The 12,823-nt window shown below is 46.5% G+C and overlaps 1 protein-coding gene across 4 annotated transcripts in view; it reads right to left on the reverse strand.

Annotated features, from left to right (window-relative positions):
• Positions 1-663: 663 nt before the first annotated feature.
• The window catches only part of TSC2 (TSC complex subunit 2), an 87,205-nt gene continuing 75,045 nt past the window's right edge, over positions 664-12,823 (reverse strand). For all 4 annotated transcript variants that reach the window (XM_075318307.1, XM_075318306.1, XM_075318305.1 and 1 more), the window contains 7 exons: positions 12,720-12,806; positions 4,793-4,982; positions 3,662-3,801; positions 3,480-3,558; positions 2,524-2,615; positions 2,337-2,435; positions 664-1,248 (listed from right to left, as the gene is read on the reverse strand). In XM_075318307.1, coding sequence (XP_075174422.1) covers positions 1,087-1,248; positions 2,337-2,435; positions 2,524-2,615; positions 3,480-3,558; positions 3,662-3,801; positions 4,793-4,982; positions 12,720-12,806 — 849 coding nt within the window. In that variant the 3' untranslated portion in view covers positions 664-1,086. The remainder of the gene's footprint in view (positions 1,249-2,336; positions 2,436-2,523; positions 2,616-3,479; positions 3,559-3,661; positions 3,802-4,792; positions 4,983-12,719; positions 12,807-12,823) is intronic.

Here is a 12,823-nt window from a genome sequence, read left to right on the forward strand (position 1 = left end):
CTCATAATAAATACTGTAAATGTCCTGGGAGCCTTCCCTGCAGCGTCTTTTCTCCCTTTGTCTAGGAAACCAGTCAGGGGGGATCTCACCTTAAAACACTGCTTCAGTCCAGGCAGTGAAAATAGCAGAGTCAGCTTGCTGTGTCCGGTCACACCGGTGCCATATTCAACTCAGAGCCTGCAAAGAGGGGCTGAGGAATTGGGCTATAGGAGCACAGGCCTCTACCCTGGGCTTTGGAAAATCGTTGTCCGTCCAGCCCAGGATCCAGCGTCGCAGGAGGGGGTACGAGGAGGCGACACTCCACGTTCCCACCCGTTGATGGTAGTGGGAGATCGGTACCAAAAGGAAAACAGTCGCCCTCAAAAAATAACAAACCTTGAAAGGAAGTGCCTCCTACAGACACTAAGCTAAAACTGGGGTTACCTGGCCCGGCCAGGGGGTGTATACTGCAGAGGAGGAGCTATGCTTTTGCATCTACTTAGTGTCCTCCTATGGATAGGCAGCATAACACCCATGGTCCTGCGTCCCCCAATGAGGCGTCAGAGAAAAGGAGGTGGTACATGACCCACCCCACGGGCTGCCCCCTGCACAGCAGTGTTCAGAAGGTCACACGCAATGTAAAAATTACAGCCCAGAATTTTACATTTTCTTTTTCTTTATTTGTAATTGTGCAGAAAAACAAAAAACCTGAAAAAAAAACAAAAAACAAAAAAACAAAAACAAACAAACAGAAGAAGAAGAAACAATCGTCCCGTATGTCCATCTTCCTGATGTGGTTCCCGTGATCCATTACTGGGTATTTGGTACTGATCACATTTCAGAGGGGATAGGTGGGTGGTGGGTGGGTAGGTGGGTGGTGGTCGGGGGTGGGGGGGGGTGGGGGGGTCAGGGCTGTGAAGTCTTTAATAAATTATTCCAATAGTGAAAATAAGTTAAATTCGAGTCTCTTAAAATGTCCGGAGGCTGCAAAGAATCTAGTGTTTGGTGTAGTAGTCTGTGCTTTTAGGCAGGGACCCCTCGTGCCCCTCCGTGCTTCAGGTCTGTACGACGTACCATTCGCTTAGTCCAGACGTGCCCCTGGGGATTTTAGGAAAATTCTGTGAAATCGTCCACAGCCGATATGAGCCGGGTTCGCTGTCCAGTTTCGAAAGTGCCATTGGCAGATGGGGAGCTCTGCGGGGACGGTCTGGTGAGAGCATTCATGGGGTAAGGCATGTTTGCGGTAATTTCTAACAGCTCCTCATGAATCTAGAAGAAAAAAAAAAATGATATCAACTGAAAATAAAAAAACAGTTGTCATTTTGCCCCTTTGAATCAATATCATACCAATACTTTACACTGACCGCTGTTTAAAGGGACCATGTCGCTTTGGTGAGTGCTGCTGCCTCGTCATTGATCCTTACTACACAACCTTGTATTTTTTTTTTTTAATGTCTGTGCTTGGTAATCCTGCTTTATCCTATCCAAAACAGCTATGCCATTAACTTAAAGCTTTATTTGCACTTAAACCCTTTAAATCATAGGATGTTCTAGTTTATTACATCAGGTCCCTATGCATGGAGTAGGGTCAGGAGCCAAGCAAGCACCACCATGCCTTGCAATTGCCAGCTGTGCTATACAGCCGGCACATGCCTCAAACTGCAGCGACCAGAGCTGGTTCCCATTGCTGTTAAATTTAAATACCGCTAAGGTTTCCCATTGACCCCCGATGGAATGAGTGCATTGTGCTAATGGGTTTTTCATGGCAGCAGAGGGGCTCCATGCCTGCCCTCTTCATCCTCCTCTGAAGCAGAGTGTATATCACAAGTGATCAGACAGTCACAGATTAAAAAAGTCACCCAAGGAGGACACAAAACAACCCCTCTGCCCCTCCCAAAAAAAACCAAAAAAAAACAAAAAAACAACCCATAAAAGTTTAAAAATCCATCTATCTCCACACTTCTCTGGCTCTATGAAGTGAGAGCCAATAGAAGAGGAGGCTGGAGAGAGTGTATACAGGCAGCTGGGAAGGTATTTAAATATTTGGCCTCGCCATGATACACAAGCACCTGTACTTGGCACAGAATGACTGTTCAAGCAAACAGAGTCCCTTTAATAAAATTCTGGTTGCCTGCAGTTCACCACTACAACACTAGAGGGAGCTTAATCATCTACAGCAAGTCTGTATGCAAGGGAGCTCCCTCTACTGGTGACTGCGGGCAAAGTATTTTTATCATGTGGCTCTATGCAAGTTGTGTGATGGGAAGAAAGCTCCGACCCCCTATAATGATATGTTATGAAATCATGTGGTTGAAGATTTTAAGAATCGAAGTCCAAAAAAAACCAAAACACTTTACCTTTGGTCTCATTTTCTTAATATGCCTCAATCTGGCAATCCACTTAGAAGGGTAAATGTCTGTGGGATTTGATCTACTGTGATGAACCTGTGAAGCCATCTAAAACCCAAAAAGAGAAAAAAAATTGATCACACAATAATATTAAACACTCGAGCCCCTGAAAAAATAAAAAAAAAATAATTCTCACGTTTGAGTGCAGCGCCATCTGGCGGGCAAGGAATGGTAAGTTTTTATCAGACACAATCTTAGCCACAGAAATATCAACAAGTCCTTCCATGTCTACAAAAAAAAAAATAAATAATAAGAAAAGATTGTTAGACGCAATGTGGACAGTGATGCATACTGTAAAGCGATGGCACTACATACAAGTGATGCTGACGACTGTAAAGCGATGGCGCTACATACAAGTGATGATGATGACTAAAGCGATGGCGCTACATACAAGTGATGCTGACGACTAAAGCGATGGCGCTACATACAAGTGATGCTGACGACTAAAGCGATGGCGCTACATACAAGTGATGCTGACGACTAAAGCGATGGCGCCACATACAAGTGATGCTGACGACTAAAGCGATGGCGCTACATACAAGTGATGCTGACGACTAAAGCGATGGCGCTACATACAAGTGATGCTGACGACTAAAGCGATGGCGCTACATACAAGTGATGCTGACAACTGTAAAGCGATGGCGCTACATATAAGTGATGATGACGACTAAAGCGATGGCGCTACAAATAAGTGATGACAACTGTAAAGCGATGGCGCTACATACAAGTGATGATGACGCTACATATGAGTAAAATAAAGAAATCTCAAAATTCCCATAGTGGAGGAGAGTAAGTGCAGATAGAATATTTATGCACAGACCTGCTGCTCATCTATGAGCTTTTCTCACCATATGCATTGATGGCATATTGCGTAGTCATAACTGGTGGTCTTCTTTCTAGGACCCTCGCCCATATCTATAATTTGTAACAAGGCACCATTGACTTGGACGTGTTGTGGTGCACAGCAGGGCGGTGGTTCACCGGCCAATATAAGGCGCTAGGTCCCACTTAACAGAGCCCATGCAGCTAGCCCATACTTACAATGGGAAAGCCATAAAAAAAATTAAAATAAAAGATCCCAGAAAACTTCACCTTTCCGACACTGTAACGTCACTAAGTTGCTGTCGCAGTCCAAGGGCTGAATGTTCACGTCCACAAAGTTGAACTGACCCTATAGAGAAGGGATGAGATCAACATTCCATCACCTATATAGGTAAAGTGATCGGGCAGAAAGAAAAAAGAAAAAAAAAAAAAAAAAGAAGAAAGTGGCGTACCTTGAGCGTCCCCAGTTTATAAAACTCTCCCGAGTCGTTGTACACTATATTCACAAAGTTGTTGCCCACGTGTCGCTTCTTGTTGCAGCGGTAAGGGTCGATCTCATTGTTTGGCATGAATGTAGTGATCTGGAATATGACTAGAGATAGAAGGAGAAGGTTAAAAGGGGAAATCGCAGGAAGACGACATCTTGATCAGCTGATCGCTCAAGGCAGTGCCGTAACTAGAGTCTGATGGGCCCCCATTCAGAGTTTGAGCCTGGGCCCCCCCCCCACACGTTCGTCAAATATATGGGCCATTGTAGCATTCTAAATCCTATAAAGACATACAAGTTGCCCCCCTTCCTTTGTGTAGTAATTGCCTCCTCATCCTGTGCATACAGCCCCCTCATCCTGTGCATACAGCCCCCTCATCCTGCGCATACAGCCCCCTCATCCTGCGCATACAGCCCCCTCATCCTGCGCATACAGCCCCCTCATCCTGCGCATACAGCCCCCTCATCCTGCGCATACAGCCCCCTCATCCTGCGCATACAGCCCCCTACACAGTTAAAAATAAAAAAAAAAAAAACACTGTACTCCACTACCATGCGCTCCCCTTGGCGTCCTCCTGCGATGCCGGCAACTGACCAGTATGTAAGCGGCGTAGCGCATTAAGTCCGTGTCATATGCGCCAACTTACAGCACCAGCAGCTGTCTGTTTATTCTCTGCTCCCCATGCTCAGGAATGTGAGCGTTGGGGTGCAATGAATATTCATGGACTTAAACTGGCAGCCAGCACATCGCAGCGCAGGAACCCGACGGGTCTCTACGCTGCAATGTATTTCATCTGGATGTGTGGCCTCGGACACACATCTATCTGAATCAGTGGCTGGAGCAGGCGGGTCTCCTGTAGCCCCGGTTGCAGTGGATATCTCTGCGACCATGGCCGTTACGCCCCTTGCTCAAGGTTCTGCTCCAGAAAGTCTGAGACTGTGGCAGCGGCCACTACAGGTGAAGTGTAGTATTACATGCTGGACAGGTGGCCATTCTGTTTCATAACTCTATACGTCAGCTCAGAGTAATAGTATTCACAACGAAGAAGCCCCACATGGGATTGCAACTGGATTGGGTCAAGACCTGTCCCCGTACCTTGCATGATGTCATCATGCCAGCAGTACGTGAACTGCCCGTCATCTCCACCTTGTCCATCCAATCCACCAAGAAATATCTTATCCGGTTGAGTGTCCTTCAACTCGATCAACTTCCCCAGACCGGTCAGGAACTGCGTGTACCGGTAGGATCCATGTTCATTCGATAGGATCGCCCGCTCATTGCCGATCTTTAATAACAAAGATATGAAGAGGTTTTAGAAATCTGTATCAGCGCCAGTCTTAAAGGGATATTCCAATAAGAAGGATAAGCGTTTTCTGTCCACCAGAATCAACTTCTTGTGTAATGAAGAGGCACTAAGGCATCAGAACTACCGATTGGGTCATTTCTAAAAAGGAATTGGCTCCGTTAGGCAACATGAAGAAATTTTCTGCACGCTGTGGCAAAAAAAAACGCATCAAAACCAGATTCAGTTTTGGTGTGTTTTTTTGGGGCCCATCAAGAAAGTCGATGGGTGAAAAAATGCTGCTAAACCTGTAAAATTAACATGCTGCATCAAAATCTGCACCAAAACCGCACCGTGTCCACAGCAAACCTGAATTACCGTACACTTAGCTGGCTTCAAAAGAGTATAATAATAATAATAAATAATAATAATAATTATTATTATTATTAACACTTAATAGTAACTATATAAACACTAATAACATTAATATTAGTAATACTATTAATAGTAACAATATAAATAACATTAGTAATACTAACAGTAACAATATAAATTATTAAATAAATAAAATATATTAGTAATACTACTAGTAATTAAAATATTATTAATATTAGTATTACTATTAATGTTAATAGTAACAATATAAATAACATAGTAATACTAATAGTAATATAAAATAATAAATAATGTTATTCTATTCTTATTATATTATTCTATTTTACCATTATTATTATTATTATTATTATTATATTATATTACTAATAGTATTCATATTGATATTAACATATTTATAATTTATAGTTACTATTAGTATTATTACTAATATATTTAATACTAAAACATTAGTAATACTAATAGTAACAATATAAATTATAAATAAAAATATAATAGTATCAATACGAATGCTATTAATAGTAATATAAATAATAATAAGTAAAATAGAACAACATTATTTTTATTATTATTATTATTATTATTATTATTATTAATAATAAATAATGTTCTATTCTACTTTACTTTTTTATTATTATTTATATTACCATTAATAGCATTAGTATTATTGATACTATATTTTTATTTATAATTTATATTGTTACTATTAGTATTACTCATGTTTTAGTATTAAATATATTAATATTAGTAATAATACTAATAGTAACAATATAAATTATAAATAAAGAAGGGAATTTTGTTTACTTACCGTAAATTCCTTTTCTTCTAGCTCCAATTGGGAGACCCAGACAATTGGGTGTATAGCTACTGCCTCCGGAGGCCACACAAAGCATTACACTTAAAAGTGTAAGGCCCCTCCCCTTCTGCCTATACACCCCCCGTGGGATCACGGGTTCCTCAGTTTTAGTGCCAAAGCAAGAAGGAGGAAAGCCAATAACTGGTTTAAGAACAAATTCAATCCGAAGGAACATCGGAGAACCGAAACCATTCAACATGAACAACATGTGTACCCGAACAAACAAAAATCCCTAAGCAAACAGGGCGGGTGCTGGGTCTCCCAATTGGAGCTAGAAGAAAAGGAATTTACGGTAAGTAAACAAAATTCCCTTCTTTGTCGCTCCTAATTGGGAGACCCAGACAATTGGGACGTCCAAAAGCAGTCCCTGGGTGGGTATAATAACCCCTCGTGATAGGACCGTAAAAACAGCCCTACCCTACAGGTGGGCCGTCGCCGCCTGAAGGGCTTGTCTACCTAGGCTGGCGTCCGCCGAAGCGTAGGTATGCACTTGATAGTGTTTGGTAAAAGTGTGCAGACTCGACCAGGTAGTCGCCTGGCACACCTGCTGAGCCGTAGCCTGGTGTTGTAATGCCCAGGACGCACCCATGGCTCTGGTAGAATGGGCCTTCAGCCCTGAGGGAACCGGAAGCCCAGCAGAACGGTAGGCTTCAAGAATTGGTTCCTTGATCCACCGAGCTAGGGTGGATTTGGAAGCTTGCGACCCTTTGCGCTGACCAGCGACAAGGACAAAGAGTGCATCCGAGCGGCGCAGGGGCGCCGTGCGGGAATGTAGATCCTGAGCGCTCTCACGAGATCCAACAAATGCAAATCCTTTTCACATTGATGAACTGGATGAGGGCACAAGGAAGGCAAGGAGATATCCTGATTAAGATGAAACGGGGATACCACCTTAGGGAGAAACTCCGGAATAGGGCGCAAAACCACCTTGTCCTGGTGAATCACCAGGAAGGGAGATTTGCATGACAGCGCTGCTAGCTCGGACACTCTCCGGAGAGACGTGACCGCTACTAGAAAGGCCACTTTCTGTGAAAGGCGAGAAAGGGAAACATCCCTCATAGGCTCGAAAGGCGGCTTCTGAAGAACAATTAGAACCCTGTTCCGATCCCAGGGCTCTAACGGCCGCTTGTAAGGAGGGACGATATGACAGACCCCTTGCAGGAACGTGCGTACCTGAGGAAGTCGTGCTAGGCGCTTCTGAAAAAATACAGATAGCGCTGAGACTTGCCCCTTGAGGGAGCTGAGCGACAAACCTTTTTCCAACCCGGATTGCAGGAAGGAAAGAAAAGTAGGCAATCTAAATGGCCAGGGAGAGACTCCCTGAGCAGAGCACCAAGACAAGAATATTTTCCACGTCCTGTGGTATATCTTGGTGGAGGTAGGTTTTCTGGCCTGTCTCATGGTGGCAATGACCTCTTGAGACAATCCTGAACCCGCTAGGATCCAGGACTCAATGGCCACACAGTCGGGTTCAGGGCTGCAGAATTCTGATGGAAAAATGGCCCTTGAGACAGCAAGTCTGGTCGGTCTGGTAGTGCCCACGGTTGGCCTACCGCGAGGTGCCACAGATCCGGGTACCACGACCTCCTTGGCCAGTCTGGTGCGACGAGGATGGCGCGGCGGCAGTCGGACCTGATCTTGCGCAGCACTCTGGGCAACAGAGCCAGAGGTGGAAACACATAAGGAAGCCGGAACTGCGACCAATCTTGAACTAAGGCGTCTGCCGCCAGAGCTCGGTGATCGTGAGACCGTGCCATGACAACTGGGACCTTGTTGTTGTGCCGAGACGCCATTAGGTGGACGTCCGGCATCCCCCAGCGGCGACAGATCTCTTGAGACACGTCCGGGTGAAGAGACCATTCCCCTGCGTCCATACCCTGGCGACTGAGGAAATCTGCTTCCCAGTTATCCACGCCTGGGATGTGAACTGCGGATATGGTGGAAGCCGTGTCTTCCACCCACGTCAGAATCCGCCGGACTTCCTGGAAGGCTTGCCGACTGCGAATTCCTCCTTGGTGGTTGATGTATGCCACCGCTGTGGAGTTGTCCGACTGAATACGGATCTGCTTGCCTTCCAGCCACTGCTGGAAGGCTTGTAGAGCAAGATACACTGCTCTGATCTCCAGAACGTTGATCTGAAGAGTGGACTCTTGCTGAGTCCACGTACCTTGAGCCCTGTGGTGGAGAAAGACTGCTCCCCACCCTGACAGATTCGCATCTGTCGTCACTACCGCCCAGGAGGGGGGTAGGAAGGATTTCCCTTTCGACAATGAGGTGGGAAGCAGCCACCATCGAAGAGAATCCTTGGCCGCCTGAGAGAGAGAGACGTTGCTGTCGAGGGACCTCGACCTCCCGTCCCATTGGCGGAGAATGTCCCATTGTAGTGGACGCAGATGAAACTGCGCGAAAGGGACTGCCTCTATTGCTGCCACCATCTTCCCTAGGAAGTGCATGAGTCGTCTCAAGGGGTGTGACTGACCTTGAAGGAGAGATTGCACCCCTGTCTGCAATGAACGCTATTTGACAAGCGGAAGCTTCACTACCGCTGAGAGAGTATGAAACTCCATGCCAAGATATGTTATCGACTGGGTCGGGGTTAGATTCGACTTGGAAAAGTTGATGATCCCCCCGAAACCCTGGAGGGTCTCCAGCGCCACGTTCAGGCTGTGTTGGCATGCCTCTTGAGAAGGCGCCTTGACCAGCAGATCGTCTAAGTAAGGGATCACGGAGTGTCCCTGAGAGTGTAGGACTGCAACTACAGCTGCCATGACTGTGGTGAAGACCCGTGGGGCTGTCGCCAGACCAAAAGGCAGGGCTACGAACTGAAGGTGTTCGTCTCCTATAACGAAGCGTAGAAAACGCTGATGCTCTGGAGCAATCGGTACGTGGAGATAAGCATCCTTGATGTCTATCGATGCTAGGAAATCTCCTTGAGACATTGCGGCGATGACGGATCGGAGGGATTCCATCCGGAACCGTCTGGTTCTCACGTGGTTGTTGAGAAGTATTAGGTCCCGAACGGGACGGAAAGACCCGTCCTTTTTTGGTACCACAAACAAATTGGAGTAAAAACCGTGACCTTGCTCTTGAAGAGGAACAGGGATCACCACTCCTTCCGCCTTTAGAGTGCACACCGCCTGCAGGAGAGCATCGGCTCGGTCGGGGGGCGGAGACGTTCTGAAGAATCGAGTTGGAGGACGAGAACTGAACTCTATCCTGTACCCGTGAGACAGAATGTCTCGCACCCAACGGTCATGGACCTGTGGCAGCCAAATGTCGCCAAGCGGGAGAGCCTGCCACCGACTGAGGATGCGGAGGGAGGAGGCCGGAAGTCATGAGGAAGCCGCCTTGGTAGCGGGTCTTCCGGCTGTCTTTTTTGGGCGTGACTGAGCCCGCCAAGAATCTGAACTCCTCTGATCCTTTTGAGTCCTTTTGGACGAGGAGAATTGGGACCTGCCCGAACCTCGAAAGGACCGAAACCCCGACTGTCCCCTCCTCTGTTGGGGTTTGTTTTGTCTGGGCTGAGGTAAGGATGAATCCTTACCCTTGGACTGTTTAATGATTTCATCCAAGCGCTCACCAAACAGCCGGTCACCAGAAAATGGCAAATTGGTTAAGCATTTTTTGGAAGCAGAATCTGCTTTCCATTCCCTTAACCACAAGGCTCTGCGTAAAACCACGGAGTTAGCAGATGCCACTGCCGTACGGCTCGTAGAGTCCAGGACAGCATTAATCGCGTAAGACGCAAATGCAGACATTTGAGAGGTTAAGGATGCCACCTGCGGAACAGATGTACGTGTGACCGTGTCAATCTGTGCAAGACCAGCTGAAATAGCTTGGAGTGCCCATACGGCTGCGAATGCAGGAGCAAACGACGCGCCGATAGCCTCATAGATGGATTTCAACCAGAGCTCCATCTGTCTGTCAGTGGCATCTTTAAGTGCAGCCCCATCCTCCACTGCAACTATGGATCTAGCCGCAAGCCTGGAGATAGGGGGATCCACCTTGGGACACTGGGTCCAGCTCTTGACCACGTCAGGAGGAAAGGGATAACGTGTATCCTTAAGCCGTTTGGAGAAACGCTTATCTGGATAAGCGTGGTGTTTCTGGACTGACTCTCTAAAGACAGAATGGTCCAGAAAAGTACTTAATTTCCGCTTGGGAAATCTGAAATGGAATCTCTCCTGCTGTGAAGCTGACTCCTCCACTTGAGGAGCTGGGGGAGAAAAATCCAACATTTTATTGATGGACGCGATAAGATCGTTCACAATGGCGTCACCATCAGGAGTATCCAGATTGAGAGCGGTCTCAGGATCAGAATCCTGATCAGCTACCTCCGGCTCATCACCCAGAGAGTCCTCCTGCTGGGACCCTGACCAGTGAGATGAAGTAGAGGGCCGCTCATAGCGAGCTCGCTTAGGCTGTCTGGGACTGTCGTCCGTGTCAGAGCCATCACCCTGGGATGCGTGGGACACCCCCGGAGCTGTTCCAACTGAGGGGGGCCAGGGAGCAATGAATCAACAGTGCCCATGGTCTGAGTTACTGGTCTAGACTGCAAGTTTCTAGAATCTGAGACATAGTCACAGATAATCTATCCGCAAAAATTGCAAACTCTGTCCCCGTCACCTGGACAGTATTCACAGGTGGATCTCTCTGGGTCACCTCTAGCAGAGGCCCCGGCCGAGCAGGGAGCACAGGGACCGAACACTGCACACAATGGGGGTCAGTGGAACCTGCCGGTAGAACAGCCTCACAAGCGGTGCAAGCAGCATAAAAAGCCTGTGCCTTGGCACCCCTGTTTTTTGCGGACGACATGCTGTATTCTCCACAGAGCAATCCAGGAGGGTATATAGCCAAGAATCACCAGCGCCCGTACAGTGCAATGATAGCATGCAAGCATAAAAATACAAATGAACACTTTCACTAGTGGGGTCAGCACCGGAGGTGCCGCTTACCGCCCGCTAAAAGCGGGTGTGTAGTCGCCAGAATCCCGTGCCTGGGTCTCCCAGAACTTGTCTCCCCTTTCCAGCTCAGCCTGCACACAGGAATGGCTGCCGGCGTTCTGTGAAGAGGGGCGGGCCGTGGGCGTGCCTCAGACAAAGTGCGGGAAACTGGCTTCCCACTGTGCTCAATGTGAGGGCTGGAGTATGTAAAGCAGATTCCAGCCCTCGGCGCTGACTTTCTGTATAGCGTCCCGCCCTTCCCCTGACTGGCAGGCCTGGGGGCGGGAACGAAACGGAACTAGGCCGCAAAAGCCAGGGACTCTAGTAAAAAGCGCGGCCGACAAATCTGCACGGCCAGCGCGGAAGTCCCCGGCGCACCACAAGTCCCAGCCGCGTCGCAGTAAAAACTGTCAGCAGGGGCCGGCGCGGCAGTTCCCCACACACTAACTCCCTTAGCAAGCTGTGGAAGTGTGGCACAAGCGCGCAGCGCTATTGTCCCCGGCGCACTAACACACCCAGCAATGCTGCAGTGTGTGCGCGGTCTGTACGGGGACACAGAGTACCTTGGCGTAGCAGGGCCCTGTCCCTGACGATACTCCGCTCCATATCCAGCAGATTCCCCAGGGGCTGTGGACGGAGCACGGTCTCTGTGCCTGGAGACCGGTAAATCCCACTTCACCCAGAGCCCAAAGGGGGATGGGGAAGGATGCAGCATGTGGGCTCCAGCCTCTGTACCCGCAATGGGTACCTCAACCTTAACAAACACCGCCGACACAAAGTGGGGTGAGAAGGGAGCATGCTGGGGGCCCAAGTATGGGCCCTCTTTTCTTCCATCCGACATAGTCAGCAGCTGCTGCTGACTAAACAGTGGAGCTATGCGTGGATGTCTGACCTCCTTCGCACAAAGCTTGAAAACTGAGGAACCCGTGATCCCACGGGGGGTGTATAGGCAGAAGGGGAGGGGCCTTACACTTTTAAGTGTAATGCTTTGTGTGGCCTCCGGAGGCAGTAGCTATACACCCAATTGTCTGGGTCTCCCAATTAGGAGCGACAAAGAAAATATGTTAATATCAATAATATGAATACTATTAATAGTAATATAATAGAATAATAATACAAATAAAATAGTAAAATAGAATATAATAGAACAACATTATTAATATTTTATTATTATTAATTTATATTACTATTAGTATTACTATGTTATTATTTATATTGTTACTATTAACATTATTAGTAATACTAATAGTAATATAAAATAATATTATTTTATATTACTATTAGTTAGTATTAGTATCACGAATATATTTTAATTTAATAATAATTTATAGTTACTATTAGTATTACTATTATTTATATTGTTACTATTAATATATTACTAATATTAATGTTATTAGTATTTATATAGTTACTATTAAGTGTTAATTATTATTATTATTATAATTATTATTATATTATTATAATTATTTTTTTTTTTATTATTATTAACACTCCTTGAAGGACAGAAGCCTCAAGTGTCCATTTATAATAATTTTCGTGATCTCCTACCTGCCCTTCTCCAACATACAGGACCCCGATCTTGTGAGTGTCGTAGCTCGGGATCCCGTCAAGAAGCTTCATAGTTCGGTCAAAAGTCTAGAAAGTAAAAAGGG

This window comes from Anomaloglossus baeobatrachus, chromosome 7, assembly GCF_048569485.1.
Source record: "Anomaloglossus baeobatrachus isolate aAnoBae1 chromosome 7, aAnoBae1.hap1, whole genome shotgun sequence".
Lineage (NCBI taxonomy): Eukaryota > Metazoa > Chordata > Amphibia > Anura > Aromobatidae > Anomaloglossus > Anomaloglossus baeobatrachus.